The sequence below is a fragment of the Centrocercus urophasianus genome, unplaced genomic scaffold, assembly GCF_019232065.1.
Source record: "Centrocercus urophasianus isolate 14NV4802_14NV808 unplaced genomic scaffold, USGS_Curo_1.0 seq_12, whole genome shotgun sequence".
In the NCBI taxonomy this organism is placed as follows: Eukaryota; Metazoa; Chordata; class Aves; order Galliformes; family Phasianidae; genus Centrocercus; species Centrocercus urophasianus.
The window spans coordinates 8,497,230-8,517,345 of record NW_024884364.1 but is presented as its reverse complement, the minus strand read 5'-3'; the positions used below and the strand labels follow the sequence as shown (position 1 = coordinate 8,517,345).

Below are 20,116 nucleotides of genomic sequence, written 5' to 3'. Positions count from 1 at the left end.
TTCACAAAAGCCACTGTTTGAAGAGCTGCCTAAGCCAGCCAAATAGGAAAAGCTGAAGATTGCACTTCATCCTAAATCCTAGCTCTCTCGTGGTTTTAGGAGCCTTCTGGTGAAGGTTGCACATGGGCTCAAGTCCCTTCATATGCATAGCCCGTAATCCTCTTTCAAAAGCGGATGCCAAATTTTTCCTTCAAACCATGAGGTGCCATCAGCAGCTCAAGCACACACTTGCTCAGGCTGCAGCAGAGGGGTTTAATTCTATCTTTCAACAAAGGGCACCAACACACCCATTTTCTACCCTGAGGCACTACCCAGCCAGCCAGCTGCAGGTGATGGTGAGCTGCAGTGGTGTTCAGAAGGCCACGGAGGACCAAAGACACAAGAGAGTTTGTCTCAAAGCTTTGGCAACAGCTAATCAGTCTCTGATCAGAGATTTGAATTTCATCTATGGACTAAAGGGCTTTAATTTCTCCCTTCAATCCTATTTTCCTGCGTAGCTCCCAACCCACCTCTGCTTTGTAATGCTGTCAACATGAGGCTGGTGCCCCCACTGGCTCCAAAGGAGAAGTTTAGTAGCATCAGGTTCTTCAGCCTGCCACCATCAGTGCAGTCTTCCATCCTGGCCATGGTACTCATGAAATGCAAGTGCCAGTTCCTATTGCAGACATTTTTTATGACCTTTCATTTTAACTAGTATCACAGTTACCAATCACGAGTCCAAACGGTTATGCTGAACATTCTGTATTGTTTCTCTTGGAGCAGAGTTGTGAGATTTAAGCAAGTGATAGTATTTAGTCTCCAGTGCTTGGCTTTGATCTCCCTTGGCTCTTGGTTGGGTTATTCCAAGGTGATAGATACAATAATTTCAAGTCCTTTGAACCACAGCACACTGGATTGCATATAGGAAATAAATACTATCTTATAGCATTTTAGGGGTCAAATCCAAAGCAATTTAAGTTGAGGGGACACAATATATTTGTTTCCATGAGAAGAGAATCTGACTCTAAGTCGATTAATTCCTTATTTTGCACAGATGTATATTTTCATGGATCCAGAATAAATTTGTCGGGGGTGAAGGAGAGCTCTGCATGTGTATGTGTTTTTCAGAACTATTATTTTTCTTTTGACAGACCTGATAAACATTTACAGTCAACATTCACTGAAGCAAACCTATGCTGAGTGTTTCAAAACTCAGGTTAATAGTTTTTTGATGATGGCCCTTATAGGCAAATCTGTTTGAAGTGGTATAGGGATGTACAGAATCATAGAATCATTAAGGTTAGAAAAGACTGCTAAGACAGATCAAGTTTAGTCACCAGCCCATGCCCACCATATCCACTAACCACATCCCTCAGTGCCACAGCTACACGGTTCCTGAACATTTCCAGGGATGGTGATTCCACCGTCTCCCTGGGCAGCCTGTGTCAATGCCTCACCACTCTTGCTGAGAAGAAATGTTTCCTAACATCCAACCTGAACCTCCTGTGGTGCAACATAAGGCCAGTGCGTAGTTCAGCCATGATGGCAGCGCAGAGATGTATGTTAGAGCTTTTGATAGAGCTGGCATCCAGAGGACCATGTTAGGAAGAAATATGCACTGGTAGATCCACCAGTCAACCATCTAGCAACTCCCAGTTTTATGTTAACCCACACATTTGGCCCAAAGAACAGTGTTTAAAACAAAAAAGAAAGAGAATAAACAGCCCAGTTTTTAAAGCATTTCAACTGAATGAGAGCTTAGCTGTGGTTATTGTCATCTTAGTCCTTCATCTAGACACGTAAGAATGAAAATAAGACTTGCTTATGTAGGGAGTAGGATTATGGAATAACATCTGTTTGATTCATGGGAATGAAGCAGTGTCAGGTCATGACTGAGATCAGCATGTCCTAACAAATATGACAATATCTGCAGCATTTGACAATAAAATAGGGAAATTTTTGTTGCTAAATAATTTTTAAACAACCTTCACTGATTTTTATCTGAGTGGCATAGTCTTGTATGCTTAACCTTCTAAGGCAAGATTACTTCTTCCACTATTTAAGCAAAGGTAGGGAAAGTAGGCAAAGGGCAAGAATCTTTCGGTGGCAAATAACTTCCCAATAAAAATCCTCTAACAGAAAGGAGGCTTTTTTCAAGAAAAATATTTTACAGACATTTCTTTCATATATATGTTTTCATATCTCCCTTGGACTGGGACTGTGGGGTTCTAAAGTGCTGTAAAGTCAGAACACAACAAAAAAAAAAAAAAGGGAGAGAAGAGCTGATCTTTCCCTTAACAGGCTTATCAAAGCAGAGCAAAGGGAAATACTGCAAATGGTAACAATTCATCTCCAAAATGGAGTCTCCAAACCCTTTTGAATTTATTTAGAAAGAAAAAAATATGGAAAAGCATGAGGGCGAAAGCTAAGAAAACAGATTTTGTATACCATCAAAGTGGGAAAGTGAATAGGCAATGCTGTGTGTTGTAAGTTTCAAAAGGAGCAGTCAAGCATATTTTATGGCAAGAAGGCAGTGTAAGGCCACAGGATTGCAACAGGAGTCACAGAGAACAATAAATTGCTTCTGATGAATCAAGCCAAATACTTCAGTCCTGCACAGATTTCTGACTTTAGAGTTCAAGAACTCCAGAACTGTTATAGTAAATGCAGGCTGCAAAGACTACAGTACAATCAGTGGGAAGAGACACATCAAATGAAGTTTCTCTGTAACGAAGAGTCATAGAATGGCCTGGGTTGAAAAGGACCACAGTGATCATCTGGTTTCAACCCCCCTGCTATGTGCAGGGTCACCAACCACCAGACCAGGCTGCCCAGAGCCACATCCAGCCTGGCCTTGAATGCCTCCAGGGATGGGGCATCCACAGCCTCCTTGGGCAACCTGTTCAGTGCGTCACCACCTCTGTGTGAAAAACTTCATCTTAATATCTAAGCTAAACCTCCCATCTCAGTTGAAAACCATTCCCTCTTATCCTGTTGCTATCTACCCTCATAAACAGCCATTCCCCCTCCTGTTTGTACACTCCCTTCAAGTACTGGAAGATCACAATGAGGTCTTCCCTGAGCCTTCCCTTTTCCAAGCTAAACAATCCCATTTCCCTCAAGCTTCCCTCACAGGAGAGGTGCTCTAGCCCTCTGATCATCTTAGTGGCCCTCCTCTGGACCTGCCCTAAGAGTTCCACACCCTTCCTGTACTGGAGGACCCAGGCCTGGATGCAGTACTGCAGATGGGATCTCACAAGAGCTGAGCACAAGGGGACAGTCACCTCCCTCTTCTTGCTGGGATATAGCCTGGGATATAGTTGGCCTTCAAGGCTTCAATCAAAAAAGATTGTACCCAGAATTAGACAGTGAGATTTCATGATGTTGACACCTTTTTAGGGGTTAATGACTCCCATGTGGACCACTGAAAAACACTCAAACTTAATCAGCATCAACGTGCAACGCCAAAAAAGAGGAGGGGAGGAGAGTTACAGGTCTAAACTTATAAGAAACCCGTTTTGTCACTGATAACAGAGACTAAAACCACACCCCATTTTTTACACATACAGACAGGCTTTCCTAAATGCACTGAGAGCTGCTAGCTTGTAACAGGCTACCCCTCTAAGCAGTCTTCTCAGAGTCACAAGAGAAAATCTTGAACCAGTCTATGTTATATATGCATGTGGCCTGAGCTGAGCCTTGCTGGCCTCTTTAGGAATCAGTGCACCTCCACAAAGAATGTATTTTGATTTTCCTACTTTTAGTACAATACTTCCATTAGTAAAAGTTCTCTGAGAGTAAAACCAGCAGATATCCCTGAGACTCTTTGCCATTTATATTTGGGTGAAGATTCAGGTCACATTTAGTTCAATTTAATTGCCAGAGCTGGCAGCAGCCTCCTGCTTCCGTTCTGCCTACTCACACACCTGATGCAATGGGGCAATTCACCCCTTCACTTCAGAACCAGCCCTCAGAACAGGACTGGCATCAGATCTGCAGTTAGCTCAGCTGGGGCACCTGTTGGAGCCCTATCAGCTGCAGCTGGCTGAACAGAAAGGCACCAAACTGCAAAATTCTTTCACCTCTTACAGTGAGTACAGTTTACAGCAGGACTGCTAGAGAGATTGTCTTGTATTAAAACACTGAAATACTAAGAAACACCTTGCAGATCACCACAATTTGGGGAACTTTCCCTGCATGTTATTAGCACAACCTCATGAGGGATGGAGTAAAACCAAGAGCAGCTTAAAAGCCAGATTGTTTTGTGGCCAGTAATGCTTTGTAGCCAGTTATGGTGTGAGATTCAGCCCACGTTGGGCACTGCACCAGGAAGGTTACCAGAGCTGATCAGCACACAGACAGCACTGGGATTTGATCACTATGTGCGTGTGGCTGCCTTATGGGGCAATGGCCTGGCCAGTATTGAAGGTGTCTCCATCGAATCCATCTGACCAAGACTGCAGGCAAATGGCCCAGAAGAGAGCATTAGAAAGAGGATTCAAGCACATGATGCACGGCAGGAAAATGTATTCAAAGGCAGGTCTTTGCTAAATCCAACTCATAATTAATACTAATCCCATAATTACAGTCACATGCTGTTATGCTAACATTCCCCTAAGCTGGTCCTCTCTCCAGGTACACAGAGAAGACTGAGGACAGTACAGTTAGGTCTACATGGCCTTGCTTCCCCTTCCCATCTGCTGCTTCCAATCACAGGACGTGCTTTCACACACAATGCACACAGATCTGCAGGTAGGCAAATATGTATGTAGCTACAGACACACACACATGAATGTAAGTCGTTTGAAAGTAGGAAAGGGGTCACTTAAAGGGTGCCATTTCCATCCAGACAGCCAGCTCACTATCCAGGCTGAGCATATGCACAAATCTGCTTGGAAGAAGATTGGAGCAGAATGGTTGCTTCATCTTTGGAAATGGATTTACAAATGAATAAATGGAAATATCCCCAGGCACTGAGAGAAAAGATCATGTAATTGCCATGAAGCAAAAGGCAGCTTATAGATGATTATCTGTTATTAAGATTAAGCCATTTACTGAGATGTTTTCACGCTTCTCCAGGAAAGCAACTTCAGGCATCATTTTGATTTAAAAAGACAGAAATAGCATCTGCCACGTATTGAGTGTTCCCCACTCACAGCAAGTTTATGCATGTGTGCATTTAAAAATGTTTATTGTGACAATCTGTGGTATGACTGTCTTAGATTTACTAAATACCACATGGTAATCAGCTGCAGTTCGCAGACCTTCAGCAAAATGATTTAATTTATTTTGAACGTACTGAACAATAGCTGTTTCTCAGTTACCCAAACAGAGCACAAACACTCAACACTACTTTGATTCCTCAGAGGGGGCAGTGAAAAGGAGGGAGGCAAAAAATAAACAAACCTGATCTTTGTGGGGGAACCTCACAGGGGACAAAAATACAGTACTACATTCAACAAACACCAGTTTGCTATGATTGGTCTTCCCTGCTGAGTACTCAGGCCCTTCAGCAAGGTAAACTCTTCACCCACAAGAACCAGGCGTTGTCCCCAGTAACACCAAGCATTGTCAGAAGCAAAATGGTGAAGGATACTCCAAGCCTGGCACAAAAGATCTATTTCCTCCTGGCAGCACAATGGATGGGGTCACTTCCCCACCTCCCTTGTTCTCTCTATTGCCAAAAATAAGGTTTAAGGTTAAATTGGTAGAGCGAGTCTAAACTGATGTTCTGGAGGTTTGAGGGAATTTTTGTGCGAAGCTGCATTTTGTTGCCCTTACTTCCTGTTTACGTGTGGGTTGTGACTGAACATTCAAAAAGAAACTTTAAATTAGAGGTTTAATTAGTTTGATTGCAAATACGAAAACATCTGTCCAAATGACATTAAACACTGTTTGGCACAGAAAGGCAGAGAAGTGCTTCACCTTTGAGTGGTAAAGCACATATTATGGCATCCTAAGCACTAAGCAAACAAAATTATTTGGCAAACAGAAGGCTGTCAGTCTTTCCTGCCCCTGAAAATACAAGTAGTCACTAAAATTCAACCTCTGTGCAGTACAGTGCATCCCCAAATCCCTTCAGAAAGGATTCAGTGATGGACAAATTACTCCTCAAAGGCATTAAGGACTAATGATGCAGATTAATTTTAGCTGAGATTAGGTTTTGAAATCAAGTCTGAAAACTGCAGACATCAATGTGCTAGGAAGGACACTGCTCAAATCACTTATGGGTTGCCATGATGCTTCCAAGAATGAGGACCCCATTTACTTGACTCTTCATAAATAAAGGCATTTCCCAGTGGCAGTCACCCCAGCCACTCCCTGGTACTGAGCAATCACCCTATCTAAAACTCTGATGGCTGCTCTTGTCATTTTGTGATGCATTTCTCAGAAGAAAGCTAGCTAGGTGGAGGTATCCACGTGCTCACAGGTGTAACCCAGAGGTTTAAGGAACAAAGTCACACAACATGGTAGCAGTATAGGTTTTTTTGTTGCTAATGTAACACCAGAAATGAAAACAGAAAGCAAATGGCTACCACCTGTAGAGAGCCTCTTTCTGGCTCAGCACCAGCTGGCGCTTACCTCTGTCTCTGAGCTGGGAGCCAGGGGGATCCTTGGGGAGGGCTGCCGTGCCTCTGAACCTGCCAGCACCCTGCCACACAGCTGTGCTACTCCTCACTCTGAAGCATGTTAATGGCTGCTTCTGTGGCTTTCTGCTGTCCCTGAGTTCCTCTGTAGACAGGGAGAGACTTGAGTGAGGTTCGGGAGGCCCCAGGTGGGACTGGAACTCCCAGTTCCCAAGACAGGAGCCATCCCTGAGTACACCACTGTAAATATTTTGCAATGTGATAAGTTATCAAGGATAATCCTAAAGTAGCTACAAGTTCCTAACCATTCTTGATCTCAAGCCAAAAACACTGTGGAGAATGTAGCTTTTTTGGCAACAAATATTTTTAGTAGCTCTCCTCTGGGTGCAAACCACGCAGAGACATCAGGACGCCTCCTTTGTGAGTTTTCCAGCAGTCATGTCCACATGGCAATCTGAGCACTGGCCAGCCCATGCCCTTGGTGCAGTGGGGAGCAGGTCCCCGCAGCTCCCCCATGGAAAGGACCCGAGAGCAGAAGAGTTCAGGTCACTGTGATACACTCCTCATGTCTCGTGCAGTTTTGAGAAACCCAGCAGCTCAAAAGCAGTATCTTGGCAATTTAAACCAGTAGAACTAGCCTTTGGGCAAATGTCCTACAAATCGTGAGACACTGGTAAATTATATGTAACCCAAAAATTGATTGCAAAGCAGTCATTTGCCTGTAACAACTGACTAATCAAGGTCTGATTTCCACTCTTTGCAAGACCACCTATGATTTCAAGTCTAGACGGGCATCACTCTTTCCATACATTCTTCACCCAATTAGGCTAAACAGCCATTATTTCTTCACACTAATATAAGAATTATGAGTGCTGGTACATTTTGTTTTGTCTTCGGTTTCTGCTGACAAACACAAACAGCCTAAGGGAGGTCCCCAGCTTTCTCAGGAGAAAAGCTCTACCAAAGAGATTATTGAGAAATGTTCTCACTTGAGCTTTGCCCGTAAAAATGCATTTTTTTTTTCCATGGACTCCCTCACCCACAGATTGATCCACATGCATTCACACACAAGTAGTTAAACATTGTGGCTTGGGATAATTTTCCTTTGCCTTCCAGTTGCTTGCCCCACCCTAGGTAAAGCAAAATATTTACAATCTGAATGACAGGAGCAAAATGATGTACCTGACTGCATCTGTTAGAGAGGCAGACATATGCTTGGCTGTGCATGGGACGCAGCAGCTTTTTCTCCCTTTCTTCAGACATTCAAACAGTTTAGGCAAATTTTTGCTTACTTCAAGTCTTTGGCTTCTCTAAATGCGCATGCACACACAGATTCACTTGCCATAAACATGTAGACACATTATACTAGCCCAGGAAAATCCCTTTCCAAAGTCAGCTTATCACTCTGCTGACAGATAATTTTGAAAGCACATTGGATCATACTGTGTTTGGAGGTCATCCCAAAATTGCTGAGATATGGGTGAAGGGTGTGGAGAACCCTACACTTTGGCTGCATCTTCAGCATGCATTTTTCTCTTCCTGTCTCTGATATTGTCCTTAAACTGTGCCGCTGCTGTCAAAATCTCCTTTTGCTATTCATAAGCTCCAATGGACCTAACCAACAGTTAGGATCTACACACTTCTCTAAAAACCAAGACAAGGTCTTCAGCAGCTTCTAGGTACTTAAAGACTCTAATAGCTTCCTAGCAGCTGAGAGGCATTTTGCAGTAGCAGTCAAACACGTGGCTTCATCATGCTCATCGAGGCTAATTTTGCCTGACCCTTTCTCCTGTGGGAGCTGCATGGCCATCAACCAGCACTGTCCCTTCCCAGGTTCCTGCAGTGGATCCAAGACCCCGACAGCATGCGTGAGGCTGCCCGGGAGACACTGACCTCCTCCCACAGCGATGTCAGCCAAGGCCCATTGGGCCCAAGGTCACTCAGTAGATACACCCCCTACTTCCCACTCCACTGGCCCCAGCCAAAGTCAATAGATAAGAAACAATCTGTCATTTCCAAGCCACGCTGTTTTGGTTACGATGAGTCAAAAAGACTTGAAAGGAAACACAGATGTAATGAGGTCACCTCATTTCTGGAGCCTTCCTATCCCTCAAAGCTCTGGCTGGATTGCCCTCAGAATTTCCACGCACGCGGGCACATAAAAGCACCTCGTGTGTGCAGTCATGCCTGCAGGTGCACTGCGAGAGGTTTGGTGTGGCCAGGTATGGCAAGCAGAGAGATTCAGTTCCCTCTACACTGTGAACTGGTGCCTCCCCATAAGAATTTACTTCAGTTATTTCAAATGGCTCCCACTTGCACACCAAAACCACATCTTGCAATAAGAACAAAAAGAAAAATTAAGTCCAAAGGAATTTTACCTATTTCCCTCCCCACTGATTCCACCATCTTTTTTTTTTTTTTTTTGAAAGAAAAAAATAAAAAAAATTGGCCACCAGAACAGCAAAGTAGCCAAAACACTAATTTAATAACCTCCTTCTTCCAAATCCGCCCTGCCCTTCATACTTGCAGGTTTCAACAACAGTCTCAAATTATCCCGCACCTTGTACTGCTTTTCTTCAAAAGCTCGCATGGCGATTTTCCCATCACGCGAGTAGAGCAGACCTCGACACAGCTCTCCAGCAACACGGAGTGCTCCCTGCACACTGAGCCGGCGTTACCCCAAGAACGTCTCTCTGGGCCAAGGGTGCAGCTCAAGCTACCAGACGAGCCCCAGCCGCTTCCCCGGTGCATGCTGGGCTTGCACGCGGCCTAAGTCCCATGGCCAAAGCATTCAGCTGCCGGCACGGCGCCTGGGACTGAGCTGCACCACAACCCCAAAGCCTCCGCGCTCCCCTTTCCTCGCCACGCGGCCGTTGCTGCGCGGGAAGAGAGCGCGGAGGGCAGCCGCGAGACGCCCGCTCCACCTAGCGTTAGTTCGCCTGTACTTCGCTTCTTCTTCGGCTTGTTTGCTCTCCATTCTGACTTCCGTGGCTTGCTTTGCCTGTTTAGGATCGTTACTGAAAATATTAACGTTCTGCTGGTTGTTTTAATGACAGCTGTGTCAACATCGACAGAAAGAAAAGCCTCCTGAAGAGCAGAAATAGGGAAATGGCAGAATCACAACTCACAGTCATAGGAGTTGGAAGGGTCTTCTAGAGGTTACTGAGTCCAATCCCATTGCTAAAGCAGGTTGGCTACATCCTGTGCATCCTACAGGCTGTACCTGTGCAGGATGCACAGCAAAGTGTCCGGACAGGGCTAGAATATCTCCAGAGGAGACTCCGCCATCTCTCTGGCAGCCTGTACCACTGCTCCGTCACCTTCACAGTACAGAAGTCCTTCCCAGTGTTTGTATGGAACTTCCCGAGTTCCAGATGCACTGTTGCTCCTTGTCCTGCCACTGGGCACCAATGAAAAAAGCCTGGCCCCATCCATTTGACTCCTGCACTTACAGTGCTGAGATACCCCCTCCACCTTCTCCAGACAGAAGAGTCCCAGGTCTCTCAGTGTTTCCTCATAAGTGACATGCTCCAGGTCCCTCATCATCTCTGTTACCCTCCACTGAACTCTTTCTATGAGATTCCTGTCTTTCTTAAAACAGGGAGCACAGAACTGGACACAGTACTCCAGGATGTGGCCTTACCAGGGCAGAACAGAGGGGGAGGATCACCTCCTTCAACCTGGTGGCCACACTCATGTAATGCATCTCAGGATACCATTGGCCTTCTTGGCTACAAGGTCACACTGCTGGCTCATGACCAACCTGTTGTCAGCCAGGACTTCCAGGTCCTTCTTGGCAAAGCTTCTCTTCAGCACATCAGCCCCTAACTTGTACAGATGCATGCAGTTATTCCTCCGCAGGTGCAAGACTACACTTGTCTTGTTGAATCTCATTAGGTTCCTCTCTGCCCAACTCTCCAGCACGTCCAGGTCTTGTTGAATGGCAGCACAGCCTTCTGGTGTGTCTCCAAGCTTTATATAAACAGCAAACTTGTCAGACTTCATCCGTTCATTCAGATTGCTTATGAAGATGTTGAACAATACCAGACTCAACGCTGACCCCTGGGAAACACTGCTAGTTATAGGCCTCCAACCAGACTATGCGCCACTGACAGCCCTGTGAGCACTGTCAGTCAGACACTTCTCAATCCACCTCACTGTCCACTCATCTATCCCGCATTTTCTAAGTCTCATTACAAAGATGTTGCAGGAGACAGTGCCAGACCTTGCTAAAGTCAAGATACGCAACATCCATTGCTGTCCTGTCATACACCCAACTAATGATTACATCCTTGTTTCCTACACAGTTTTAAATTACCCCTCCTCAGTAATAATGACATATTAATCACCACTGAAAGATTAGATTTCAGAGGAAGTGAAGGATAATGTTCTACAAAAAGAGCAGGCCCTTCTCCAAATGCAAATTAACAGAGAACTCAGAGCAGGAGCAAAATGTGAGAATTAAGCAAGATGTCACTACATGGTCCAAAGCCTTCATAACAGCTGAAAACAATCTCTGCCAACTGATTTTTTCTGTTTTCCCACAGGTGATGGCCGTGCTGCTCATTCCCACACAGCTGTTGGCAGTGGCTCTTGCTATTTCCCTGCAGCTGGTAAAGTCCACTCATGGTGGTGTCTACTATGGAATCAAGCAGCTGCCGCCCCAGGTGCCCCAGTACCAAGCCCTCGGACAACAAGTACCTCACATGCCGCTGGGCAAGGAAGGCATCCCAATGCAGCACATGGGCAAGGAGGTGCCCCACATGCAGTATGGCAAGGAGTACCCCCACCTGCCTCAGTACATGAAGGAGGTTCCCCAGGTGCCAATGCTTGGCAAAGACATGGGTGCCAAGAAAGAAAAAGGTAGGCAGGTCCCTCATCAGCCTGGCCCTGTCACACTCCGCACATCAGTGTTTGCCCCTGGGTGAGTGGGCTGCTGTCAGCTGGATGTGGCATCCATTTGCTTTTTTGATTCTCTAAGTCATCTTTCTGTTGATTATCTATGGGACTGAAGTGCTGAACACACAGGACTTACTACGCAGTCCTGCACCTACAAGTGTTTTCAGTATTCAGTAAAGAAAGTTTGGAAAATATGAGGATACTTACGAAAGCAACAAAAAACATCCAAACTAGCAATGCCCACACAACCCTTTTGGAGACAGCATGTGTCTGTGCGACCTCAGCTGGTTAATGCTTTGTGTTTTAAAAGTTCAGAGTAACCACAGTCTCCACTGGCTTCAGTGGCAGAGGGAGGATTTCAGGGTCTATTTCTGGAGTATCTGAACAAGAATAACTCTCTGCGGTAAAACCAAACCGTCTTGTGAGCAAAGGACTTTTTCTGTGCGCATAAAACGCAAAACATGCAGAGAGAGGGTTTTCCCCTCCTAAAGAACAGTTAGATCTCTTGCCTCGAAACCTCTTCTTTCATTGAACCTCAAACTCTCACTTTATATTCTCACATTATTCTTCTCACGTTACAGAACAAAAAAGCAACCAGACCCCAGCACAACTGCTCCCATGTGGCACCACCTTCACCTGAAATGCTGCATGATCACATACACAAATAAAAACGTGGTTTGGGATAATATAAAGCATTTTATGAAGTGTTTCGAGGGAGCTCTAATTAGCCGTATCTATGCCAAAAACTTTTGAGAGCTTAGCAATGCTGAGTGAGGCTGCAGGTTTCCAGTAATATCTTAAAGGAAGCTAAAGCCTTGGTGTTGGCAGTCATACCAACACATAAATTTCTTACTGATACAACTTTATTGTATTGATCTTGCTAATGTAAGCCCTCCCTGCAACAGTACTCTGATGCCAAAACTACTCCTACTACACAATCACACCACACAGCTTCTGCGTCCTTCTGAAAGTTAGTTACTCACAAGTTAGTCTACAGTAATACAGGAGAAAAGTCAGATTTCTCTGCTTAATGTTGTACACATGGAAAATGCTATTAAATGGCTCTTATGTGAAAAAAAAAAAAAAAAAAAGCAAACAGAGAGGATACAAAACAATTCTTTCATATAAACAGAAACACAAGTTGGAAGAAAGCAAAACAGCAAGAACATCTTCTTAATTGCAAACATCAGCCAGTAATTTTTTGGACTTTTCCAGCTACCACAAAACCAAGAGGTACCATATGAAGCACGCTCAGTTCAAAATTGCCTTTGTGTTTTTCAACTGTTGTGAATTGTGCATTGTACAATCATCATTCGATTCATACAATTCACACTCCTACCTTTTCCTTTTCCTTTTTCCTTCTTCTCCTACACAGAAATACCCATGCGCAGCTTAAGGGGTGAGCAAGGCCCCCCTGGTGAGCCTGGACCAAGAGGACCACCAGGGCCACCAGGATTACCAGGTCATGGAGTGCCAGGAGCCAAAGGAAAACCGGGTCCGCAAGGATATCCAGGAATTGGGAAGCCGGGTTTGCCAGGGATGCCTGGGAAGCCAGGGGTGATGGGACCACCTGGACCAAGAGGGGAGATGGGGCCGAAAGGAGAGGTTGGGCCCATGGGAATACCAGGGCCACAGGGACCACCAGGACCTCATGGACTCCCAGGAATAGGGAAAGCGGGTGCTCCGGGGCTGCAGGGACAGCCAGGACCAAAGGGTGAACCTGGGATGAAAGGTCCCCCAGGGGTCCCTGGGATCCCTGGTCCAAAAGGGGAGAAGGGTGTTGGGATCCCGGGTTTGCCAGGGCTGAAGGGCCCACCTGGGCTGCCTGGTCCCCCCGGCCCTGTGGGCCTGCCAGGCGTGGGGAAGCCAGGTATGGTGGGGTTCCCTGGCCCTCAGGGCCCTGTGGGCAAGCCTGGTCCCCCAGGTGAGCTGGGGCTGCAGGGGCCTCCGGGTGTCCCTGGGATGCAAGGACCTCCTGGCCTGCCTGGTGTTGGCAAACCCGGCCAAGATGGCATCCCTGGTCAGCCAGGTTTCCCAGGTGGCAAAGGGGAGCAAGGCTTGCCAGGCTTGCCAGGCCCTCCAGGTCTCCCTGGGGTTGGTAAGCCAGGCTTTCCAGGCCCCAAAGGTGAGCGTGGGGTAGGTGGCCTGCCTGGTCCTCTGGGGCCCAAGGGGGAGAAAGGCCATGCAGGGCCGCCGGGCATGGGGGGGCCACCAGGGGAGCCTGGCCAACCAGGCCTGCCGGGCATCATGGGCCCCCCAGGTGCTGTTGGTTTCCCAGGACCCAAAGGAGAAGGCGGGGCTGTGGGGCCACCAGGACCAGTGGGCCCCAAAGGCGAACCAGGCCTGCAGGGGTTCCCAGGGAAGCCAGGCTTTCCTGGGGAAGTGGGAGCTCCAGGGCTGAGGGGGCTGCCAGGCCCCACTGGGCCCAAGGGAGAAGCAGGGCACAAGGGCTTGCCGGGGCTACCAGGTGTCCCAGGGCTGGTGGGGCCGAAGGGTGAGCCGGGGCTGCCTGGTGCCCAGGGCCTTCAGGGCCCCTCAGGCATCCCAGGCATCGCAGGGCCCAGTGGCCCTATCGGCCCCCCAGGGCTGCCAGGGGCCAAGGGGGAGCCTGGCCAACCCGGTCCTCCTGGCTTTCCTGGCGTGGGAAAACCTGGAGCTGCAGGGCTGCAAGGCCCTCCAGGGAAGCCTGGGGCACTTGGTCCCCCCGGCCAGCCGGGTCTCCAGGGGCCTCCCGGTCCCCCTGGGCCACCTGGACCCCCAGTAATCATCCCCCCAACTCCACCGGCTGCAGGACAGTACCTGCCCGAGGTAGGGCCAGGGATAGATGGCCTCAAGCCCCCCTACGGCTATGCAGGCAAGAAGGGCAAGGCCGGCGGCGCTGTCTACGAGATGCCTGCGTTCACAGCAGAGCTCCTCACTCCCTTCCCCCGGGTCGGTGTGCCCGTGAAGTTTGACAAGCTCCTCTACAACGGCCGTCAAAACTACAACCCTGCAACAGGGATCTTTACCTGTGAGATCCCCGGGATCTACTACTTTGCCTACCATGTTCACTGTAAAGGTGCTAGCGTCTGGGTAGCTTTGTTCAAGAACAACGAGCCACTGATGTACACCTACGATGAGTACAAGAAGGGCTTCCTGGACCAAGCCTCTGGGAGTGCTGTTGTTCAGCTGATGCACGGAGACAAGGTTTATGTTCAGATGCCATCCGAGCAGGCAGCAGGACTCTATGCTGGGCAATACGTTCACTCATCTTTTTCAGGATATTTATTGTATCCCATGTAAAACAAAAACCAGACACACACACACACACACACACACACACACACACACACACACACATTCACAAATCTAAACCTTTCTTCTCTGCTTCGAACTCTTATACCACAAAAGATGCATTTAATGACCGTTTTGGACCATTCTGTTAAAAAGAAAATACAAAGTTTAACATGCACAGCTAGATATAAAAAAAAAAAAAAAAAAAAAAAAAAAGCGTGGTGAACATATTTAAAGGCGTGTATCAGGTTCATAAACAGTTGTTTCATACCCAAGGGGGACATATTAGCTGTACATTATATAGTTCTGTGATGCCGTGCTTCATTTCATCCCAATAATGCAGTATTAAGATTCAAATCAGTTTTTGTCGCTCACTCCTGCTGTGTATTTGACTGATGCATTGATCACAGTTATGAGATGAAAAACAGTGACTGAAAACAGAGTAGGTCAGTCTCCAATTACATGGAAAAAAATGAGTGGCTTTTTATTTGTTTGGGGGGATTTTGTTGGTGGTGGGGTTTTTTCAACAGCAGGGCTGCCTGACAAGCGGAGGTTCTCTTACTGGAGAGCTTTCCTTCTCTTCCCTTTATGTAAGATATACCTACAGGTTTGTTTTTGTTCTTCCTAAGCAATTTGTTTATTATGGAAAAGGAATACTGACAGCAGAACCGTTCCCTGAGAGCTTTCTCCAGAGGTCTCTGGATTCAGCACACCGCTTTACTCCAGCAGGCACTGTGTTCACCCCCAGACACCACAACACCTTCAAAAAGCCTCCATCTGTACTCGCACCGTTGAAGCAGATGCGGTAGATCAGAGCAAATGTAAGGACTTCACTGTTTGCATTATGCCACGTGATTAAGACATCATAGCCGACACATGGCAATGCAGCAGGGTGGTATAAATTAGCATGGATTCCCATATTCGTGCTAAAAACCTGCAGTCTGTCCAGCTTGCAAAAGGACACACATATTCTGCCTCAGCCAAAATGGAATCAGTTTACTCTTCCATGACTAGGCAAAGCAGAAGTAGCTCTGTTTGCTAACTAACTCATCGCCTCAGATCAACCAGTGACCTTACCCGCAGTGCTGATCACACAAATTCATCCGTGAATTTCGTTTTATCTAACGGCTGATTTCCAATCCCTATTTATATGTTACCAATTGTCTAGGAGAATCTGCAGGCCTCAAATCTTTTCTGTATACGGGAAAAGCGACTTTTATGCAAGAACTGTCTGTTCATCAATGGTGCTAATCTCACCTCAAGAGTAGTAATTTAAAAAACGACAGTGTCCTTCTCTGTGTTTCCCTGTACAGTGCTGCACATCACACACTTACGTTAGTTGAAAGAGTTGCTCCTCACTTCTTCCATGTCTTAGCTAACGCTACTGCTTTTGATTCAAAAATGAACTAGATTTTTCATGCAGAACTAAAATTGGATTTAACTGGCATTACTGTTATTTAAATACAGAGTTTAATGCAGTCTGACATTGACTAAGGACTCCAGTGATATAATGTGGTGCTTTATCTCAGAAATTTTATGGAACGTTGGCAGGAACAGACGGACAGCTTACCAGCCACTGGTGACTTTGGTATGTTTCCAGAATATATGAGATATGTCAAAAGCAAATAATTTTGTATTTAAAATTTTTGTACTGATTTGAAAAAAAAAATATCTTATTAAATATCTTTAAAAAAAAAAAAAAAAAAGAAAGAAAAAGAAAAATGGATCCTCTCTTCATTAAGCAAAGTCGTTAGAAGGAACGTTCAACCCATCAACTTCATGTACCAGGCCACAAGGACTGATTTCCTCCAGCTCCCCTGTGGTGGCATGGCTGGCTCAGCTCACAGCAAGGTTAGAGTGGGACAGCACCGTGAAGGTCTGCCACTGAAAAAGGCACAGGGGTAAGAAAGGAGGGGAGCTGAGAGATTGGATATATGTGGGATGGGCTGGTAGGCGCTGTACTCAGCCAAAAAGTCAACGCTGCCTGTGGGATGCCAGGCTAAGAGATGTGTGCTACATTCCTATGGTGTGGAAACAACTTTTCACACTCCATCCGCGTCCCCTCATCCTGTTGTTCACTCATGGCAACAAGCTGGTGCGAAAGTGGCAACTAATTTCTCACTGATCTAGTTCAGTGATAAACTGCAGTTCCCCTGCAGAGAGTAAGTTACAGCCCAGGGTGTGCCGTCCCAACCTCGCTTCAACGACGAGCATTTCCTCCATCCTTAAAGGGCACTACCAACATGAATACGCTAAATACCCACCACTTGTGGCAGGAAACTGCTTTTTGAACCGCGCTGAAGATGCTGGCATAGCAGGGGAGGAAAAAAAAAAGGAGTGGAACATTGCAATCAGTACCCAATCCCTTCCTATCCCTTCCTAGTACCCCGTGTCTTTCATCACACACCATCTTCTTAGTTAACTGTCTTTCATTTTAGCATTCTCCTGAAAGAACCAAGTAAGATAAGATCAGAAAGCCATGAAGCAGTTTCAAGAGGATGTTTGTCCTGATCTTACCCACTAATACCATGTCCAGTTTTGCTGTTAATCAGCCCAGAGCAATATTTCTACCTGCAGCACAGCTTGGTGTAACCAAGGCTCAAGCATTTTAAGCTCTGTTTGCCCTTCTAACCACAAAGGTTTGTTCTGAAACATGATACCACATCTGAGAAGGCTGTATTTGCTTTACACAGAGCTAATAATGGGATTGGGCATAAACAGCACAGACATTGCCAAAAAAAAAAAAAAAACCAACTTGAAAGTAACATCTTAACACCATTTATTCACAGATAAATAATTGCTTTCCATCCGTAGCATTCAAAATTTCACTTGAAACATCCATAAGAAAGCCTTCAAAACACAGTTGACACTTTAAAGGCACATAAACTTGAGACAAATTGCAAATAAAATAATGAAGTACTAATCTATATCAGAAACAGACGTTGAGCTTTGCATGGTCTTAAGATCAGGCTCCGCTTAAAAGTGACAGTACTTTATTACCTGCACTGCTAAAAAAGAATCCTGGCACAGGAAACAAGAGGTACCATACACTCACTGATCAATAAACACAAAAGCTGTGATTCTGTGTTGTTCTCAACAAGCAGCTGTGAAAAATATGATTTAGCTGAATCTGTTAGGCACTGTCCAGTTCATATTCAGTGCAATAATTTGTGACCTTCCTTATCTAGTAACTCAGTATTTCCTTTAATTATTACAGTAAAGATACTGGCAAAAACAAACAGGCTCCCTAAGGGTGTGGGCCAAACAGAACTTGGGCTGATGGATGTTATCCAGCTTGCTACTTGTGTGTACTTCGGTACTTCAGAGTGAGGTCTTTCTAACGGTGCAGCATTTTGTAGGGCTAGCAGATAAAACACAGGAGCATCTCTGCTGCAAGATGCTGCTGGTGTGAGCTTCAGTCCACTGCTGGGGAAGAGGAAGAGAAGAAGCAGTGGTGAAACCATCTGACTTTGCAATAGATTCAGAAAGAAACTTCACAGGGTACTCATACCTGTGGAGACACGCTACTACAGACACAAAAATAGGGGTTGAGCACCTTGGGATTCACAATTTGACAGCTTCTCCACTGATGATGTAATCAAAGTAATGGGCAGCTTTCAAAGGAAAATTTCAGTGCAGAAACCTTGCCTTTGGAAAGGCAAAAAATAAGAAGTATTTGAGGTATGCATTGTAGCCCTTCTGTTATTATATAACAAAATTTTAAAGCCCTAAGGCCAACCTTTGATATTACATGCTACCATTGAAAACGTGACCCAGATATAATAGGCACCACAATCTGCAGACATTATTGACCAAGTAAATACATTAATTCCTGCCCTCAAGAAGTCCACATAGAAGTCTGTTCTCAAGGCAGAATAGCAGAAGTGGCCATGTGAGGTGGTATGACACTGACAAAGCAGGGCCAGTATACACAGAACCCTTCTAAAACATTTAAGGGAGAAAACCAATGAAAACCAATTAGCTCACTGCTAATTGCTGAAGATAAAAGCTGCTGGACTGCCAGCTGTCCTTTTTCAAAAAAAAACAGTGCCTACTGTTTAACAATACTATCAAATCTTGCTTCATGCCCAAGCAAACAGGTATGGCTCTGAATATGGCAGAGTCCGCCTGCCATGACAGCAGCCTCAGCCCATGCGGAATCAGTGTTCCCGCAGGAGAGAGAGATGTGGGCAGAAAGCATGCACAGGAGTACTGCCTAATTATCAGAAGGAGAAAGTCATGAACAAGGGAAGACTCACGGAGGAGAAATAAAACAACAGCAGCTGATAAGGATAAATGCCTGCAGGCAGCATTTTGAGCACATTTACAATATCCAATGTCAGAAAAGAAGCTTAGAGAAACCCTAACAGTGATATGATTAAAAATGAGAATAAAGGAGACTACTGTAAGTAAAAAAGGAATGTGGGGACACCATCTGTTTGCCATGAAGTTCTTTTTACCAGTTATTTTGTCTGTCCTCAGCATAGTGAGACTCCTACAAGGACTTCTGTGCAAAGAAAGCTCAGCACTGCCAGCTGCATGAAACACCTTTCCTTGCCCTTTTGTTTTCTTGTGGATTTGCCGTCAGTAGTCTGAATCAGTGCAGGGCTGGTGCTGCATAGTCATGAACACTTTCTAAGTGACTGAGGTAAACATGAGGCATAGATGCTGACAGAGCTAAAGGCAGCGTCACTGTTTTCTGGTGCAGAACTCCACCTTTTTCTGTTCAGATTTTCAAGTAAGACCACTTCTGCTACTTTATCACAGAATCACAGAATGGCCTGAGTTGAAAAGGACCACAATGATCATCTGGTTTCACCCCCCCTGCTATGTGCAGGGTTGCCAACCAGCAGCCCAGGCTGCCCAGAGCCACATCCAGCCTGGCCTTGAATGTCTCCAGGGATGGGACATCCACAGCCTCCTTGGGCAACCTGTTCAGTGCGTCACCACCCTCTGAGTGAAAAACTTCCTCCTGATATCTAACCTAAACCTTCCTGTCTCAGTTTAAGACCATTCCCCCCATTTCCTATCACTATCCACCCTTGTAAACAGCCATTCCCCCTCCTGCTTATACACTCCCTTCAATTACTTCTGGTTTCCTCCACTCCTGCAGCGCAGGTACCTGACCTGATCCTCCAGCATGCTCCTTCTGCCCCTGCTGCCACCTGCACACAGCTGTTTGAGGGGCCCCTCCATGCAGAAGCACCATCATGGCTGAACTACCACCTCCTCGTGCCACACTGGGATGCACATTTTTATGACATCTGCAGTTATTTTAAATATGTCCCATTTGCTTGAAATTGAACAGAAGCCAGGAGTCACTAGGTAAAAACAGCGTACAACAGCACAAGCCACCTTTTCTTTGGCAGTGGCTTGCC

At 45.9% G+C, this 20,116-nt stretch overlaps 1 protein-coding gene across 4 annotated transcripts in view; it reads left to right on the top strand.

The window, feature by feature from the left end:
• COL8A1 (collagen type VIII alpha 1 chain) overlaps window positions 1-16,423 on the top strand; it is an 86,356-nt gene extending 69,933 nt beyond the window's left edge. For all 4 annotated transcript variants that reach the window (XM_042810678.1, XM_042810675.1, XM_042810677.1 and 1 more), the window contains 2 exons: window positions 11,114-11,429; window positions 12,841-16,423. In XM_042810678.1, the coding sequence (XP_042666612.1) occupies window positions 11,117-11,429; window positions 12,841-14,747 (2,220 nt within the window). In that variant the 5' untranslated portion in view covers window positions 11,114-11,116 and the 3' untranslated portion in view covers window positions 14,748-16,423. The remainder of the gene's footprint in view (window positions 1-11,113; window positions 11,430-12,840) is intronic.
• The last annotated feature ends 3,693 nt before the right edge of the window (window positions 16,424-20,116 follow it).